Here is a 19,021-nt window from a genome sequence, read left to right on the forward strand (position 1 = left end):
CCCCTTTTCCAGATTTTAATATCGACTCAAAATAATTTAAAAAGACAAATTACAATAAAACGGTTTATTATCCAACTATCAGAAATTTCACAACACGCCAAGGAAGAGAGGAAGGAGCAATTAAATAATTAAAATAATAAAGGATTAAAAAAATATATATATAAATGGGGAATATCGCACTTCTGACAATCGCTGCAAGTGTGTGGGCTAAATTTGGAGAATCCGTGCTTCTCGCATGAACAACTGTATAAAAACCTTCTGATTTATTCGTGTACACACCAGACGGAAAAACAAAAAATATCGTGTGAGATAAGCAGTGAGCCACGGGTTAATCTCACAATGACCACTTACTCTGCATGGGCTCGTCAAGCTCGATCTCGGCGTCGTCAGATGGCTAGGAGGGCGAAAAGTGAGTGGGGAGTGCGTTCGTAAGTTGGCAGGTGCCATTTAGACAGGAGACAGGACAACAGAATAACAAACATTTATTAATTAACACAACTAAGTTACAACAATACTAAAGCTAAATGCAATTATATTAAAGTATTTACAGAAATTGGCGACTACGTTCTCAGCTATGTCGCTGTCCTAGTTTCTAGTTCAGAGAGAGAGCGCTTTTATAAAATCTACCCCTAAATACCTGTAGGTGGAAGGGAGAGTTGGCGAACGTCGTCTGTATGGTATGGTGTGGTGTCTTCTATGTCTTCTCCGATGGGATCACAGTCCTTGGCATGGAGATCGACGAACACAAGTACTAAGTATTCGGACACGCCCTGAGCTTCCGGTAATCTCCCCTTTTATATCTTTTCGTGCGAGAGCTGACACGTCATCGACTCTTGTTGACGATGAAGATGCATTCTTCACACTTATCTGTAAACTTCCTCAGTTCGTTGTTACAATGAAATTCGATATAGTTTAAATTCCTCGGTTTTTTCCCGAAGTTAATTAACAGAAAATTTAGATGTTTAAGCGGCCCGTACAAATCCGAAAAAATCCGCGCCTCACATCATTCTCCGCTTTCTTTAAAATTATACATGTGAGAATAATTTTAACATTGGAATACACACACTCTCTCTTTTAACAAGGGTTTTTCCCGAAAAAAAATTTCCGACAACAAAACTTTTTCCGACAATAACAATTTCGACTGTTGACGAATTACATGTGCAGTTAGCATTCACAGCGCGATTTACAACTTGATAACTTGTCCTTAAGTGTTTACAGGGGATAATTGCAACCGTATCATAAACAGATCATGGTTGTAAGGAAGAGAAAAGGAGAAATGTTAAAAGCTTGCAAATATCCTGACACGTTAATGAATTGTACATATTTACAACTTATAGCCGAAAGTAATATAATCAAATTGCTTACTTACCATTCGTCACATGAAAGTGTACAGAAAATTAATGTCTTAAACAGAATTTATCTTTATTTCTGAAAATATTGTCCAATAGTTTTTAAATACGTCGTCGTGAAGTTACCAAATGCCTTTAGCTATTTTCATTGTAAATTATGAAAATAATAAAAAATAAAAAACAATAGAAGCGTGGTGTTGAATTACTAAATATAAAACTGTCGATAGAAATAAAAAATATAATAGATTAAAGCAATATATTTATTAATTTTAGTCACATAATTGTATAGTTTTTAGTATTATTAATTTATATATAATTATAGAAAATATATATTTTCTCTAAATAAGATCCAATTAAATGAAACTTCCTAAATATACTAGAAATGCTTAAATTTAAATACTTAAAACGTATACAATAAAATTTCCATTTTTTCTTTACGTTCTTGACCCAGATTAGACGAAATTCAACCTGGTCATGCCTAATTTTTTCGTATTCTAATTATACCTTTAAACAAAGAAATTTGTACAATAAGTTACCAATTTTGTAATCATTGATAAAAGCGATTATAAATTTCTTCATTAAAAATTCGATAATAAAATATATTTAAAAACCAGCTGTAATAGAAAACATTTAATTGTATAATAATGATATTAAGTACGCAAATATACATTATTTTCCTGTCTGTTATACTTCTTGTAGCAACAAACTTCTTGCAAAAATTTTATGGGGTTTTTTTTCGTATTCATAAACGTTAATGTATGTGTTTAGGGGTCGATTTTAAAATAATTAGTAATATAAAATTTGCTTTTAATAGTAAGATTATTGGCGTAGAAATCGTGAAATCTTAAGTTTGACACAAATACATTAGTTTATTTTTATTAAAATCTTTTATCATATAATATCATCTTCTCCACTGAAAACAATAAAGGAAGTTTGGAAAACCAGCTTTTTTTTTTATATCATAACTAGCAGACCCCGCCACTCCTTGTTGTGGCTCAAAATGTATCTATTATAAATGTGTTATAACACTTCCCTCGTGGGGGGGGAATTTTTCGAAAAATTTCGAAAAAATTAGTGTACATTCTGTTGACGTACCCTATTAAAACGCAATCAAAAACGCAAAAACTTGCATCTAAAATAGTATAATAGAAGCCAAGTTCTTCACAGTAAGCCTTAATCCTGTCCCTCTCCCTCGCGGGGGGGAATATCGAAAAATCCCTTCTTAGTGTACATTCTGTTGACGTACTCTATTAAAACGCAATCAAAAACGCAAAAAATCGCATCTAAAATAGTATAAATAGAAGCAGAGTTCTTTACGGTAAGGCTTACCGTAAAGAACTGGCCATCCCCCATGTTTAACGGAATAATATACAGCCTATGTCCACCCTGAAGTTCCATTCTAAATATTAGTGAAAAAATTTTTGAAATCGGATGAGTAGTTTCGGAGATTACCCGCTACATCCAAACTTACATACATACAAACATTACCTCTTTATAATATTAGTATAGATAATGAATGCGACAGTTTTTCATATTAGAATAAAATATTGTTCTAGTCCAGCTGTACAACTTTTTTTTCTTCGCCTTTCAAGGTAAAATAAAGCAGCGTAACAATTGCATTATATTTATTTTTGTGCTTTATATACACATTGTTAATATATAAATAAATAAAAATATATGTGTATTTCTTTAAGATTTTTTGTCATAAATATTGGTTAGACATCACTTAGAAGTGTGAACAACATTATGAACATTTCGATGTTTTATTTACCTCTTGAATCAACTTGCATAACAAAAGGTAACTCTATAAATATTTTAAGTGCAAATCTCTCGTATGGAGTTTTATGATCTATAGAAAGGGTTTCACTCCTGGAGAATATTCCAAGCTACAATATTGTCGTATTAATGTTTCTATAATTCATTTTTTAATAGTTTTTTAGACTTGCTAATTATCTTAATTAATTTATATACCTTTACGTAATTGTATTTTAAAAAAATAATTTGGTATTTATTTTATTTTAAACGATAAAAAACAAATTCGAACTACTCATATGTATATTAAATTATGTATTCTAGTTATAATATATCTGACCTCGTGACTACAAATGAAACATCTGGATGACATTTCAGAGATAATTGCACACAATTAAGACAGTTTTTAAAATTTACATGAGATGTATTTAACATTTTAAATAATAACATTGATTTTACTAATTACTTACGACAAAAGCAATACCTGAATTGTTCTTAGCATCTTGTTTTATATACATTGATAAATTTGTAAATCAATACGTATTCCAGAAGACATTATTTTTCGTTTAGATTGAATCATATAATTAGACCACTTACAAAACTGGATTATAACTTTATTCGCATTCCAGACGTATATATGTATATAAATGAGATGGATTGATAATAATAATAATAATAATTATATTATCATCAATCCATCTCAATTATTCTAATATGAAAAACTGCAGATAATAATAAAGTAACATGTTAACAACAATTAATATGGTTACAATATCAGACGTGAAAAAACAACTTTATCAACTCCTACAAATCACAAATTCATACACAAAGAATATACAAATGGAGTTTGGTTTAGACAAATGCAAAACACTTTACACAGAAAAGGAAGTCTCGATGAAAGAAAATTTTGCACTTGAATTGGTGATGTTATTGAATTCATAGAAGAGGGCGTTCTACATATGTTTAGGAATACAACAGGCCAAACTAGCAGAACGTACACAAATAACGCAAAGATTAATTAAAGAATATCAAATTAGGTTAAACGCCAATTCTCAGAACACAGTTAATTAAATGCAAAACACACAGTTAAAACAATAAACACATATGTCGTCCCAGAACTCATTTATTTTTTGGAATTATACTTTGGACTCACACAGATCTCGAGCAACGCCAAAGGAAACCAAGAACAATACTTACCAAGCATAAACAACATCATCCTAAATCCGCCATAGAAAAATTAACCCTTCCACGTAATGATGGCAGGTGTGGCCTGATTGACACAGTAAACCTTCACTACAAACAAATACAAACACTGCGAGCGTTTTTCTACAAAAAGCAAGAAACATCACAGTTACATAAAGCAGTAACTCTAGCAGACTCAAATAAGACACCGTTAAACTTACATTCACAACATATGGACACGACAGAACATATAAAGAGCATAGACACCATTAAGCAATCGTAGGTTTAGAACAGCGCTGTCCAACTTATCATAGTCCGCGGGCCACATTTTCTTTATCAAACATTTCGGGGGCCAAGAAGGTTGATAAACCACACGACATTTGCATAGTGCTACGGTTCAGTAAGCACTAATTGGTCAGTGAGTCCGATGTTGATGCTATAAAAAGGCGACAGTTCGACACACCGGATATACATCACTCTCGTCTAAGTTCGACTTGGGAATTTTTTTGTTCAATAATAAATGTGAATTCTTCTTCCTGGAAAAAATAAGACATTCCCTGAAAATAAGATCTAGCGCATTTTTCAGAGCAAAAATTAACATAAGACACTCTTATTTTCGGGGAAACACGGTAGTAAAATAATTTTAATATTAATAATAATAATTTAGTAACAAATTTATTCATAGTAAAATGTACTCGAGGGCCATAAAAATTATTTGGCGGGCCGTATACGGCCCGCGGGCCGCCAGTTGGACAGCGCTGGTTTAGAAGACACTCCATGGCAGGCATCCCCGCGACCAAGCTGTGAATTTTGTTGAAAAAGCGTCAAACAGCTGGTTAGCTCTTATAATTTGCATAGTTATATTAATCAAAATTAAATCATATTTTGTGCAAGCTAGTATCTTATATAATGTAATTTTCCTATTTGAATGCCACCATACCGCTTGATCTGATAGAAAGAAGGAGCTATTGCAAAAGGAGTCGAAGTTAATTCGACCAAAGGAGCAACCAAAGGACCAAATTCGATTGCTCCTTTGGTCGAATCAACTTCTTCAAACTTCAATTTGAAACATTGTAGATCAATAAATTTGCAGTGTCGTCACCTATCTTTTTGCCCATCCTTAATATCGATAAAGGAGTTATATAGATGAAAATGAAGAAAAGAGGTAGAAATTGCAAGAGAAAGGGAACATATTACGTGTATATGAACTCCGATTTGTAGCGCGAGTCTCGTTATATCAATACAAAAGTTTCCCCTCGAACGGAGTTAGATACACAACCTGCACGACTGTCATGCTAACAGGAAAAGTACGATGTACAGGGGCAACGCACTACTACATTCCACGCAGTTAAGTGCTATGTGCTACGTGTCGCAGTTATGGCGCATCTATTACGCGCTACATAATTGTCCCAGTAATTCAGTAAATATAATATATACTTTTAATGATTATTTACTTTTTTGTACGAATTGTATTTAGTTAATTATTTTGTTAACTTTTTGCCAATAGATTGTGCTACATATAACTCTAAATTTGAATGTAAATAAAAATTAATTGATATTTTAGGGTGGGATGTATAAAGTTAATGTAAAAGGTTACATAATAATGTAGATTTTCCGAAAGCACGTGTTATAATATTGAATAATTAGCTTATTTGTTATATACTTAAGTTTATTTATTCGTAATTCTTTATTACCTAACGGTTATTTATTCGGAAGATAGAACAGATTAGTACAAAAATAGTCTTCATTATCACAATATTTTTTTTTACTTTTTACCTATCTTAGAGGTTAACTGATAATTGCAAAGTTAGATACTTCTCACACACTCTAATTTACGTAAAAACAGTTCCAAGCTCCATCTCCACAATCACCTGAAAGATTTCCCTCGTTACTAGAGAATTTTATATAATAAATTCTGCTAACCAACAGCGAATAAATTATAAATTTTAATACTGTTATTACAACATACGAATAAATGTCTTTGAAACATGACAGAATAATATGTTTTTCCATAACATTAGCAGGAAATGATTATAACTAAAAACATATTTACTTCTTTTAACTATTGAGTATCAGATAAAAATAACGAAATAATAAAAAGTACAATCAAATTATTGGAAATAATACATTTTACAAAGAAAAAACTTGTTAACAAAAGGAATTATTGATTCTATTAACAAACTCGAAACGTCTGTAAAACTGGTTTTTCCTTTAAAACTCGAAGTACTGCTGTGTAAGAAAATACAGGCTGTCTACAAATTCTTTACAAAATTAACATATTCAATATAACTAACCCCTAACAGGTATAAAAGTTAGATATTTTGTACATGAAATGTATTTAAAAATGAGTAATTTCAAATTCAGAATCTTCTTTCAAAGCAGCTATGAAAGCTTCTGGATTGTCAGAATGACATTTAAATTTTTCTTCTGATTTTTCTATAAATCTTTTCATCTTTTCCTCTTCTGCATCCTCGCCAATGTATCTGAATGTACCCTCAGTAAAATTTTTATTTAGTTGTTCTTCGTACAATTTTACGTATTCTTCGTTTCTTATAAACAACTCTTCGTTAGCTTTAATCATATTATTTGCTTCAGTTGGATCGACATTTGGTAAATTTCCTCCATAATCCGAAGGCAAACAGTCTGGGCTGATGAATTTGCATAGAGATTCCATATCAGAATGAAGATGAATCTGTTATTAAAATCATAGTTGTAGAAATTGATTCAGATTTCATATCTATAAAACTAATTGGCATATAAATATTATAAGTAAGGGGTTAATTTCTTATTCAGATAACATTGTGAGATGATGAATAATATCTGAATTGGTACTATTGGCATATCTATGTAAAAAGTATATTTAATGTGTATTTGTTGATATATATTACGAGAAAAAATAAAGTAAAATTTGGCAATAATATATTATTACATAAACTAATAAGAAATTTGAAATAACTTACTCTCTTCTGGAGTTTAGATGATAAAAGTGGGAGCATAACGCTTAAAATTGCCTTTATGATGATATTGAGGTTGACATGATGTATTGCTTTATATCGAATCGAATAGGAATTTTTCTATATAAGAGATATTTAAAAAATAATTAACGATTTCAATTTTCTTTACTAATTATTGCCATAGAAATTTATTATTTTACTAAATTACGTAAATTATTTTTTAATGGCTTTGTGGACATAAATGTAATAAATACGACACACAGCTGCAACATACATATGATTATGTTCGGGAAATTTTCATTATATATTACGGTTAATTCTAATTGGCTAGTCATATGTTAATCCAAATTCATTACAGTTGAGCATGAACAGACGATTATTGCATCGCCGATACAGACAAGCAATCCAAGAAGGAAGCAATTGTCGTGGATTGCTTTGTTTTTGGCTTTTGGAGTAAATACATATAAAATAAAAATGATAAAACTGTCACACTAAAGTCATTTGTGGTCGTTATGAAAAATTTTGTTTTAAGGCATATTAACAGCTAATTTATAAATTTAACAAGAAATTTTATCCAAACAATAATAGTTTGGATAACATTTTAAAAACATTTTATACCGGCCTTTCATCTATAATCTATTTTAAAATATAAAGCAAATTGCTAACGTTTGATGATTCCTCAGGAGCATGACAATTGAGTTAACGTGTGTCATTATTTATCTATAGATATAAAATTGCTTTTCCTGACTGACTGACTGAATGACTCACTGATGTGGGGGCCGAGGGGGGGAGAAATTAAAAAATTCTCGATGAACGATAATATATGATATATATCGTCATCGTCTCCCTTGCCGTCTGGACTGCCGAGCGGTAACAATCAACGACATGCGGAAGCAGTTGAGTCAGAGATAGATGCTTCGTTTACAAACAACACAACCGTTTATTAAACACGAAAGAAGCTTACAAGATTTCCGCCATCTTGGAAGTTCTGCGGCGGTTGCTGCCTCTGGGTCTTCCTCTCCTTTCCAAGGTAGTCCCATTTTGAAGAAGTGTCCCTTGTTCGCGAATGAACCATTCCATCACGTCTCGACGACTCCGGGACGATGCGGTCGACTTCCGTTAATGGAAAGATGTCGATCGGAGGTCGGGAGATGGAGACGAAGATGGGTGCGAGACACACACACAACAACAGATCCGTCACTTGAAACTTTCGAGAGAAGAAGCCGTCGCGTCCTTGAATTTCCGGGGTTTTATCCGTTTTCTCTCAGATTCCCCTTTCCGATTGGTCTGTCCTCGTCACCTGATGGCAATTCGAAACCTTTCGGGGGCGCGGGAGAGGTCAAAATCGAAGTTTAATTCGATCTCCAACCGAAAATGGTCGACGGACTTACATTCTTCTATTGTTTAAAAGTTAGCGTCGCGTTTTCATAAAATAAAAATCTATTTCTAACTACTATATTCTTTTCTCTAAAACAATTATTTTAACGCGAATTTTAGTGAGGGTTCGGACCTGTCCAGAGCCTCATACTGATTCATCATCGCCCAGAGCAAACCGCTGGACCTAAAGAGGTGAAATTTGGTACACAGTTAGGGTACGTCATGAAAACGTTCACTAAGAAGGGATTTTTCGAAATTCCCAAGTGGAGAGAGAGGGAGAGCATTAAAATTTAACCGGAAAAACGGCTTCTACTGTACTATTTTAGATGCGATTTTTTGTTTTTATCTGCATTGTAAATATGGTATGCCATAAGAATGCACACTAAGAAGGGAATTTTCGAAATTCTTCCTCGGGGGAGAGGGAGAGGATATAGTCTTCATCGAGTACTTAGGTGTATTAAATTAACAACATTTCAGATATTGTTATAAATATTTTTATATATTTCCATATTAAAAATGTTCGAACCGTTTTAAATTCGAAGTTATTATTGCATATTCGTTCGATATAGAACGATTGTAAACGTTCCAGAAAATTAATCAAATTGAAGATAGTTCGTTTGATTCTCGGCAATTTTTATCATTCTCAGCGGTAGGTGTTATATAACAATTACTATGGTTGTTGAAATACTGAATATAAATGGGGTTTGCTTACAAAATTCTCGCGGGCAAAGCCGCGGGTAACATCTAATCTAATTATATAATTAAGTAAATGTGTAGAAATAAATTTATTTATGTTAATTATAAATTACTTACAAGGATAAAAGTCACCAGTGAACTGATGATTCTAGGTGTAAAATGATAGAAATGAGTCAAGGATAAACCCGCTGAATCAATAATACAAACAATTTTTCTTTCTTGAGTTCTGTGAAAATTTAACTGAAAATCCATTACAAGCATTATTTCACGCAACATCTCAATACCACTTGCAACAGACGTATCCCAATTACCTGTAAATGAAATTGTACATTCAGTTATCGAAATTTATTTAAATAATCTGCCTTATTTAGTTTCCCGGTCTTGTATATAACAGAGGAAAAGTATGGAGATCAGTCAAAATATCACCCTGATAGTTTTAAAATTTTTGGACTTAAGAACTACTAAATCTTTAAATTTAATAAGAATAGTAAAATTTTACTTTATACTTTTACAAAATATTTATAATATAATTTACATTTCGTAAAACATAAATATGCAAGAGGGAATCGAATTTCGGTTCTATTTCAAGTGCTCCTGATACCAAAAAAAGTAAAAATGTAAACGTATGTACTGGAATTGCATGGAATTTTTATTAATAACCAAAATTCAAACCGAATCGTTACTAAAATTTTTCGTAAATTTTTCTTCCGAAGTTGTGAAAAAATAAAGAAAATTTCTACTTACGAAATTTGTAAACATAAATGTAACTTCCATTCTGATCGAGTTTTGGTAAAAACTGCATCATATTCATGTCTAAAACATGACTCAACTTGGAAGGAAGAAGATTCTTAAAGTATTGGGGATATTCTATTCTAACTTTGAAGTAATTTTTAAGTAACTGAAGAGATCTTTCAATATCATACTTTCTAGCACGAAGAAAACCAAGAAGAAAAATATCATCCATTTGAAATTTAAATCCTTGATCTCCTGTTGAAATCAGAAAGAAAATATCATCATTAGTTTATAATATTTGTTAATTACGAAGTAAAATTTAATAAAATGTTTAAAACTTAATTTAAATGATACGTTATTTATTATGTTAAGTACAAAACAGCTTTACAACAATTAATATTAAAATTATTTAATTTGTTAATGAATGTGTTAATGGTATTAAATTAATAACCTCTTTCTCTACTAGATTTTATAATTGTTAGTTTAAAATGTTATCGTTTGTTTTATAAATAACCACTACAGTAAAAAAAAATCTGTTATTCAACTGTAAATATTGCTACTGTGTTGACAGGAAGTGAAAATCTTACTGCACTTCCTCTCTGACAGTCGTTCTGTGTTGCTGCACTTCCTATCGTAATCGCAAGAGGAAGTATCACGTAGAATCATACAGACAGCTTTAAAGTCGTGATTATCAACTTAGCTACTTTTCAATGCAACAAGCAGGTTGATAAAATGATACATTATATTTAATAAGTAGTAAACATCTGTACTTACTGATAACCTTTTTGAAATCTTTTAACGCGTTTTCATCCCAAGAGAATTCTTCTTTCTCTTCCTTAAATATTGAATTTTCTATGCTTATTTCACTCATATTTTACTGAAAGTTTAAAAGAATTGTTACTACTTAGAACACACGGTTTTAATTATATTTAATTTCTATTGAATCCAATTCCTAATGAAGAGCGAAGAAGTATAAATCCTTGAAGTAAAAAATTGTATTTCTATCTTTAAATATATAATTTAAAATGTAAATGAAGTATAAGCAATTATATGCTAATTGGTATTAATTAAATCTTTGTAAATAATAATTATATAAATGTATTAAAAGTAAAATAACATTTGCAAAACTTCCAATTGTAAATTGTAGTGTAAGTAATCACCTATCCGACTAAAAAAACATTTATATAAATTATATTTCTGAATGAATTTTCAATATTATTTGTAAATGAAAGCACTTATTTGTGACTAAATATTATATTTACAGCAGATATTTAAGCTTGAATAAAAGTGAAATTATAATTTATCTTTTTAAATATATTTTAAAGTAATATTTTATATGCTGTACTGCGTTAATATAAGAACATATCTCGNAGTTACATATATATATATATATATGTGTGACTCATTTCCCACGACAATCGTATAAAAGTGAGAGCTACCGGAAGCTCGAGGCGTCCGAACTGGAAGTTTTATTTGGTAACTGTGCCCATTCCGTCTCCCGGACCTCCATACAACGGACTTGATCCAACAGAAGGAGATGCCACCGGTTGGAAGACACTCGATGGTTGCGACACTTCCATATAGAACTGTTATCGCCGCATATAGCTCTTCTCCAATATTAGAGGTAATTATTAGGGGACTCTCTCTCTCTCTCTCTCTCTCTGGAAAATAGGCGTAGCAGGTAGATTAGCCCTTTGTAAAATACTAGACTGGGTAATCGCATCCTAACCGCATTTAGCGAAATTTAGCCATATAACCTGTATATTCCTCTAACTCTGTGTAGCCTCATGTTTGTTATAGTTAGTCAAATAATATACCTTTATTTTGTTATATATTAAACCTGTCTTCTGTCTATTAGTCCATCGACTTACCAACGACCTCCCCACTCGATTTTGCCCTCCTAACGCCATCCAAAAGGCACAGAGATCGGGCTTTACCAGCCCCTGCAGATTAAGTAGTCATTAGGAAATTACCCGGTGGCCCCCGCTTATCTCACACTTACATCCATGACCATGGAACGCTTTGTCTGACTTAGAGAAATCCCAAAATTAAAGAATAAAAATGTATTGATAAAATTGTTTCTAAGCTTTGCCCCTAGAAAATTTTCTGCCGATGCCCGGGTATCTATGATGCAGTTTTTATATTAAACACGTTGAAAGAAATACAGATTAATTTGTCTGCTTACCTTTTCTCATTTGAAAACGTACAGAAGATTAATGTCGTAATCAGAATTAACTTGTTTTATATGAAAATATTCTCCAATAATATTCAATAGTTTATTATGACGTCGTCGTATCGTTATCAAATGCTTCTAGCTATTTTCACTGTAAATTATGCAAATAATAAAACAAGAAATAATCTAATCTAATCTAAAAAAACATTTTGTTTTTTATTTCAATTTGTTTGTTACAACAACAACTGTTTCGAAGATGCATGTGTCGACCGTTGGTTACAAGACACCCAATTTTACGAATTTCTAAAATAAAAGACAAAAAACTAGCGGAACACAAAAGCATATGGTACCCTTTTGATAGTAACTTCAGTCTTATTCGGTGGCCATCTTTCCTACAAGTCTTATTGTTGCCTTGATTGAATTTATGCATGAACTCGTTTGTTTAACATGATTTTTAATCACTTTCCTTCTTGTTTTTAATCCTGCAAATCTTACCGATCAAAAAGAGTTACAATACTTTGTATTAATTTAATAGTGGGAGTAGTGGCATAGAAATCGTGAAAATTTGACACAAAAACTTTAATTTATTTGTGTCAAGGTCTTTTATCATATAATAAGTTTGAAAACAATCGAAAAAGTTTGAAAATCCGTCTTTCTTACATCATAATAATGAATAATTAATGCCACAACTTAGGTATATAATTAAATTACAATAAGAAATTGTTATAGTCCAGCTATACGACTTTTTTTTTTTCTTTGCCTTTCAAGGTAAAATAAGGCTACTTAACAATTGCAGTATATTTGTTTTTGTCTTTTGTATGCACATTGTTAGTATATAAATAAGAAAATATATGCGTATTTCTTTAAGATTTTTGGGTCGTAAATATTGTTTAGATATCCTTTAGAGGTGGAAACAACATTATGAACATTTCCCTGTTTTATTTACGTTTTGAATCGAACGTAAACAGTTAACATAACAATTGCATAACAAAAGCTAACACTATAAATCCATATATATAATCGAGATGGCTTGATAATAATAACAATAATAATAAGCGCAGAGCCCAAACGGTTAGGAGCTGAAAGTTTAAATTTGGTACACAGTTAGGGTACGTCACGAGAACGCACACTAAGAAATGATTTTTCGAAATTTTCTCCGGGGAAGAGAAAGTCATGATTAAAGCTTAACACTTCCATCAACAATGTAAGTGTTAAGTAACAATGGAAATATCAACAATGGGAGTGTTAAGTAACAATGGAAATATCAACAATGGAAGTGTTAAGTAACAATGGAAGTATCAATGGAAGTGTTAAGTAACAATGGAAGTATCAACAATGAAAGTGCTAAGTAACAATGGAAATATAAACAACTGAAGTGTTAAGAATAGAAGTGTCAACAATGGAATTTTTAACAATGGAAGTGTTAAGAGAAAGCGACGTGTAAGATTTACAGGCGCAGACGCTGTTTTTTGCGTTTTTGCTTGCGTTTTAACCCATCTAAAAATTCTCTAATTAGTCTGAAAACGGGGGGTTTAATTCTTGCATTCTATGAAAACGGGGTAAGATTGACTATAACGTAATAATCTTAATTATCACTATCGTTACCTTTTGCCCAAGCAACGCCGGGCCTATCTGCTAGTATTTTAATATTTTAATTATTATAACATGGCAAAAATCTTAATTTTTAGAGTAGTGAAGGGTTTTGTAAAAAAGTGTAAATGTAATAACAAGTAAAATCATCATTAAGTCAGAACTGGAAATACACACGACCCTCTTTATCTCTCCGTCCTCTCGTCCTTTAACCACCAAAATTCATCTCTATTAATCGTCCTATTAAACAAATCTCTCTAGAAAATTTCAAAAATTTTCGACAAAAAAGGCAGGAGTTATTAAGTTTCAAAGAACCCCACACACACAAATACATACTGAGAAATACCCTCGATTTTTATTGCATTTTTTGACTTTTAAGGTGCCTTGAGTCCAAAAATGTAAAAATCTTGAGGGTCGTTTTTTGACTGATTGCCATACTATTCTTCTGTTATGTATATATATATATATATACATACAAAACAGAACCTTTGCAACGTATTTTATCTGCAGAAAAAAACAGCTTTAGAGCATCGCGACTCACAGGTTGGGGAGATCTGGTCGAAAAAATTGGTTCTGTAGTTTCTAATGGCCTCTGTTCGGTTTTCCCTGTTTAAATGTAGGGGAGACCGGGGCAAGATCGGCATGTTAAGCTTTACTTAAATTTTGTGTAATAAATACTGCTGTAAACTGAAAAAAAACTTTGCATATTGTCTATTGGAATGTTACCTTACTATAGAACTGGTTAAAATCAGTTTGGAAATAAAAATAATTAAAATAATTACAACTTTACAAGAAGAGAGAAATTGACGAAGTTGCCCCGGGTATAGGGGCAAGATCGGCAACTTCTCTCTTTTTGTAAAGTTGTAATTATTTTAATTATTTTTATTAAAGTTGCCCCTGGTATAGGGGCAACAGTAATGGGGCAAGATAGGCACGTATATAAAATTATGTTATTAACAATGTATAAGTTGGAATTCACTATTAAAACAAAGAAATACAAATCCAACACCCATTTAATATTATTACAACGAAATGCAAGTTCAAAGACATATATACATGAATAACAAATGCAAACATGTTTTCATTTATCATCTGTTTGATTTTTATCCTTTGCTTCTAATGTGGCTTTATGTTGCCGATCTTACCCCGCTAGTCATGATTTCGAAACATTAAGTACAACCCTGAGAACAGAATGCCAAGCCACGATCTGGCCACGTGAATAAGTTGAAGTTACATCCTTCTAACAGGAAAAGTAACTTTCGTTATCATGGAATTATAACAAAACCTGCCAATTCAATATAAATGGAAAAAAAATATTATATGGAATTGAACGAAAATGAAAATTTGCTTGATAATTCAACTACGCTTGTTGGAGAACAATAAAAACACTACACTCAACAAGCCACCAATAAAACTCAACTGCCTAACCTATAACCAAAGTCTCCTTTTAATTTGTTTTTAAAAAAAAAGCGCTTGACAAACTTGCCCCGCATGCCGAAGTTGCCCCGGTCTCCCCTATGTTTGTTTTAACATTTTAATTAAACAGAAAGAGTTTTAAAAAATAAATACATTTGTAACTTTAAACAAATAATAATAAAAATTTTCCTCGTTATTATCATTTACAGTATTTATAAAATATCATATCTATGATCAAAATTAAGCCTTTTTCCCATTAAAATAATTAAGACACATAGCGCTACAAACAATCTTAATTATAAGCGAACGTAACTTATTAACTTGAGAGATTTATAAGATTTAGAGAGTTTTCATAATTAACTTGAAAGATTATACCAACTGCTTTATGAAATATTTTCATGAAATGGAAGACATATTTTATTTTTTATGTTAAGTAAAGGTACAATAGAAAGATCTTTAGTGTTTACAAAATTATCATAGTTTACTTAATAAAATATAAATTTTAATGGAAAATTTTATTTCGAAACGTTGGTATACATGAAATAAGTATTAACTATAATTTGTCTTTTTTATTTTAAAAATTGACTTCATCTCAAGTACTTAAAAATGAGTAAATTCGAATTCAGAATCTTCTTTCAAAGCAGCTATGAAAGCTTCTGGATTGTCAGCATGACGTTGGAATTTTTCTTCTGATTTTTCCATAAATTTCTTTATTTTTTCGTCTTCTACATCTTCGCGAATGTATCTAAATGTGCCCTCAGTAAAATTCTTATTTCTTTGTTCTTCGTACAATTTCACATATTCTTCGCGTCTTTGAAATAATTCTTCGTTAGATTTAAGCATATTAGTGGCTTCAGTGGGATCGAAATCAGGTAAATTTCCTCCAAATTCTGAAGGCAAGCAGTCTGGGTTGACGAATTTGTGTAGAGATTCCATGTCAGAATGAATATGAAACTGTAATTAAAATGTTAATTTCAGAAATTTATTGAAATTTGAATAAATTGAAAAGAAAGTTGTAATCACTTACTCTTTTCCGGAGTTTAGATGATAAAAGTGGAAACATAACGCTTAAAATTGCCTTTATGATGATATTCAGGTTGACGAAGTGTACTTCTTTATATCGAAGCTGATAAGAATCTTTCTATAAAAATATATTACAATAAAAAAAAATGATTAAAAATTGCAGCCCGGTATTCTCGTTTAATGTTATCGTTTTACCAAAGTATTTTGCTTATTAACTCATTTATTCAAATTTATAAAAAAAATTACTGTTAAATTTTGTATAATCGTATAGATTAAATACGGTAGACCAGTTTGTAGTTGATATTAGTAGGTGAAAGACAATCTATAAATGATTCTGGATTATGAAAGTGAAAATTTTATCTGATCTATCTGAAAAATTAACAATTTTCAACAATCTGAGTTACCGTGTCCTTCTGTCAAGGATTTTATATCATTTTATTACTATTAAGACGTGTTAAACAATTTAGAAAAGCCATGTATTGTTAGAAATAATCCAGCAAAATGATTTTTAAAATATTCATTCAGCATAAATGGAAACTGAAGAGCATAGATTAAATAAAAGTTAACATGTTCATCCCCAATTTACACAATAAGTAAATATATTTCTACTATTCACATTATGCTAATCAGAAATTACTCACAAGTATAAAAGTCACCATTGAATGGACCACTCTAGGAGGATAATGGTAGAAATGTGTCAACGCTAAACCCGCTGAGTCAATAATACATACGATTTTCTTTTCTTGAGCTCTATGAAAATTTAACTGAAAATCCAGTACGAGCATTATAGCACGCAATACCTCGACACCACTCGCAATAGAAGTATCCCAGTTACCTATAAACGAAATTGCACAAAGATATTTTCAAGGCCTGATTGAAATTCTTTAAAATAATTTCTACAATTTAAGAAATTTTAATCAAAAATTGAATTAATTATTTTTCCATAATATTCCGAAATTAGCAAATACAACAGAAATCGTTATCTGAAACGAGATAAAAAACTAAAACAATTATCGTTCTCTATATAGTATAACATAGTAAACCAGAGACAAAACTATAAATTTAACTGCTCAATTATCTGTCAATTGTAGATCCAGGAAACTAAAAAAAAAAAAAAAAGTAAAATCCTATTATGTTACGTAAGGTTTACAGTAAATTAATTTGCATTCAACTACAGTATTTGAATTATAGTGATTATACATTACGAAACTTTAAATGCACAATGCTTGACGTTTTGCCAATTATTTGAAAAGTGGATAACATCACTGAACAATGGTAGTTTGAGGAAGAATGCTAATTAATTATCAAATTTTACAACGAATCGTTAAAAAAATTTATTTTATTCTATATTTTTTTACTTTTCTAAATTCGGAAGCATAAATAAGATTTCTACTTACGAAATTGATAAAGATAAATGTAACTTCCGTCCTGATCGAGTATTGGCAAAAACCGCACTATATTCATGTCTAAAACACGTCCCAACTTGGAAGGGAGATGATTCTTAAAGTATTGGGGATATTCTATTCTAACGTTGAAGTAATTTTTGAGTAACTGAAGAGATCTTTTGAGGTCAAATTTTCTAGCACGAAGAAAACCAAGGAGAAAAATATCATCCATATCAAAGTTAATCCCTTGATCCCCTGTTAAAATCAGAAAGAAAAGTATTAGTTTATAATACAGTAATTGCTTTCAGAATGCATAGTTTTGCATTAATATTAATATATTTATGTTTTTATTACCCGAAAGTTTTAAAAATCTTTACTTACTGATAAACCTTTTGAAATCTTTTAAGGCATTTTCATCATAAGAAAACGCTTCTTTTTCTTCCTCAAATATCGAATTTTTAATGCTTATTTCACTCATATTTTACTGAAAATTTAAATAATTTTTTATTAAAGATCATATCTATTAAGAACTACTTCTATTGACTAATACAAAAGGATAAGAAGTAGACCTTGAGGTAAAATGTTACCTAATTTCTTTTATTTTTTAACTATAAACATTCATTTCAAAATAACCACCGTTAAAGTAATGCAGTTTTTTTATTTGTTATATTTGCATGTGCATTTAATACACGAAAAATTTCTACATTTACTTATGAGAAAAGTTCATACAAAACATCATGCCTCATGCAAAGATCAGGATGAATGATCATTGATAATGTGGGTTCCCAGACGAGGTTCGAACTCGAGTAAACCGTGAAATTCTTGCGCGACACGAGATGTAAACAACGAGACTCGGAACGGTTCGACTATGTGTCAACTATCTGTTAATGTCTTAGCGGAAGACAAACTCTAACCCGAGCGCTCATAAACAGGTAGATCTTTGACTCGCGTGTCTATAAAATGTTGGCCGAAATAAACCTTTTCGAACAAAAAATAGAGGAATTTTTGATAGGTGAAAGGTGAAAATGATCGTTAAATTCTTAGACGTCAAAAATGGTAAATAACGGCCTGAGTTATGAGTGCAGGTGTTATTATTTTATAAACAGTCCTCGAACAGAGTCGACAAAGAGGTATCAGATGGACACCTCGAATCGGACCTTTCCCGCGACCCGAAAAAGTTTCGTCTTGCACCTGGAGACAAAGGAGAAACCAATCGGGAAGCGAGAAAAGGGACGAGGGACCAATCCGAAAGGCGAACAGTGGGGGAAAAACTATAAAAATCGGAACTTCAAGGTCGAAGAAGAGTCTCCTCCGGATTAACCCTACAGTGGTGATTAAATTTGTGTTGTGCATCCGCCGCTCACCGAGGACACCGCAACGAAACGACGAACT

The 19,021-nt window shown here is 31.4% G+C and overlaps 2 protein-coding genes across 2 annotated transcripts; both read right to left on the bottom strand.

The window, feature by feature from the left end:
- Positions 1 to 5,352: 5,352 nt before the first annotated feature.
- LOC111638973 (alpha-tocopherol transfer protein-like) lies at positions 5,353 to 10,915 on the bottom strand. Its single transcript, XM_023384749.1, has 5 exons — positions 10,817 to 10,915; positions 10,055 to 10,297; positions 9,428 to 9,621; positions 7,244 to 7,357; positions 5,353 to 6,975 (listed from the first exon to the last, which is right to left on the bottom strand). Exons 1-5 carry the CDS (start codon positions 10,911 to 10,913, stop codon positions 6,622 to 6,624), a joined length of 1,002 nt encoding a protein of 333 aa, XP_023240517.1. The 5' UTR covers positions 10,914 to 10,915; the 3' UTR covers positions 5,353 to 6,621.
- Positions 10,916 to 15,600: 4,685 nt separating this feature from the next.
- LOC111638980 (alpha-tocopherol transfer protein-like) lies at positions 15,601 to 18,117 on the bottom strand. The gene is made up of 5 exons (XM_023384756.1): positions 18,011 to 18,117; positions 17,642 to 17,884; positions 16,886 to 17,079; positions 16,249 to 16,362; positions 15,601 to 16,175 (listed from the first exon to the last, which is right to left on the bottom strand). The coding sequence occupies exons 1-5, from the start codon at positions 18,105 to 18,107 to the stop codon at positions 15,822 to 15,824; spliced, it is 1,002 nt and encodes a 333-aa protein (XP_023240524.1). The 5' UTR covers positions 18,108 to 18,117; the 3' UTR covers positions 15,601 to 15,821.
- Positions 18,118 to 19,021: the final 904 nt, after the last annotated feature.

Source organism: Centruroides sculpturatus, unplaced genomic scaffold, assembly GCF_000671375.1.
Source record: "Centruroides sculpturatus isolate CEXI.00-Female unplaced genomic scaffold, Cexi_2.0 scaffold1153, whole genome shotgun sequence".
Classification (NCBI taxonomy): domain Eukaryota; kingdom Metazoa; phylum Arthropoda; class Arachnida; order Scorpiones; family Buthidae; genus Centruroides; species Centruroides sculpturatus.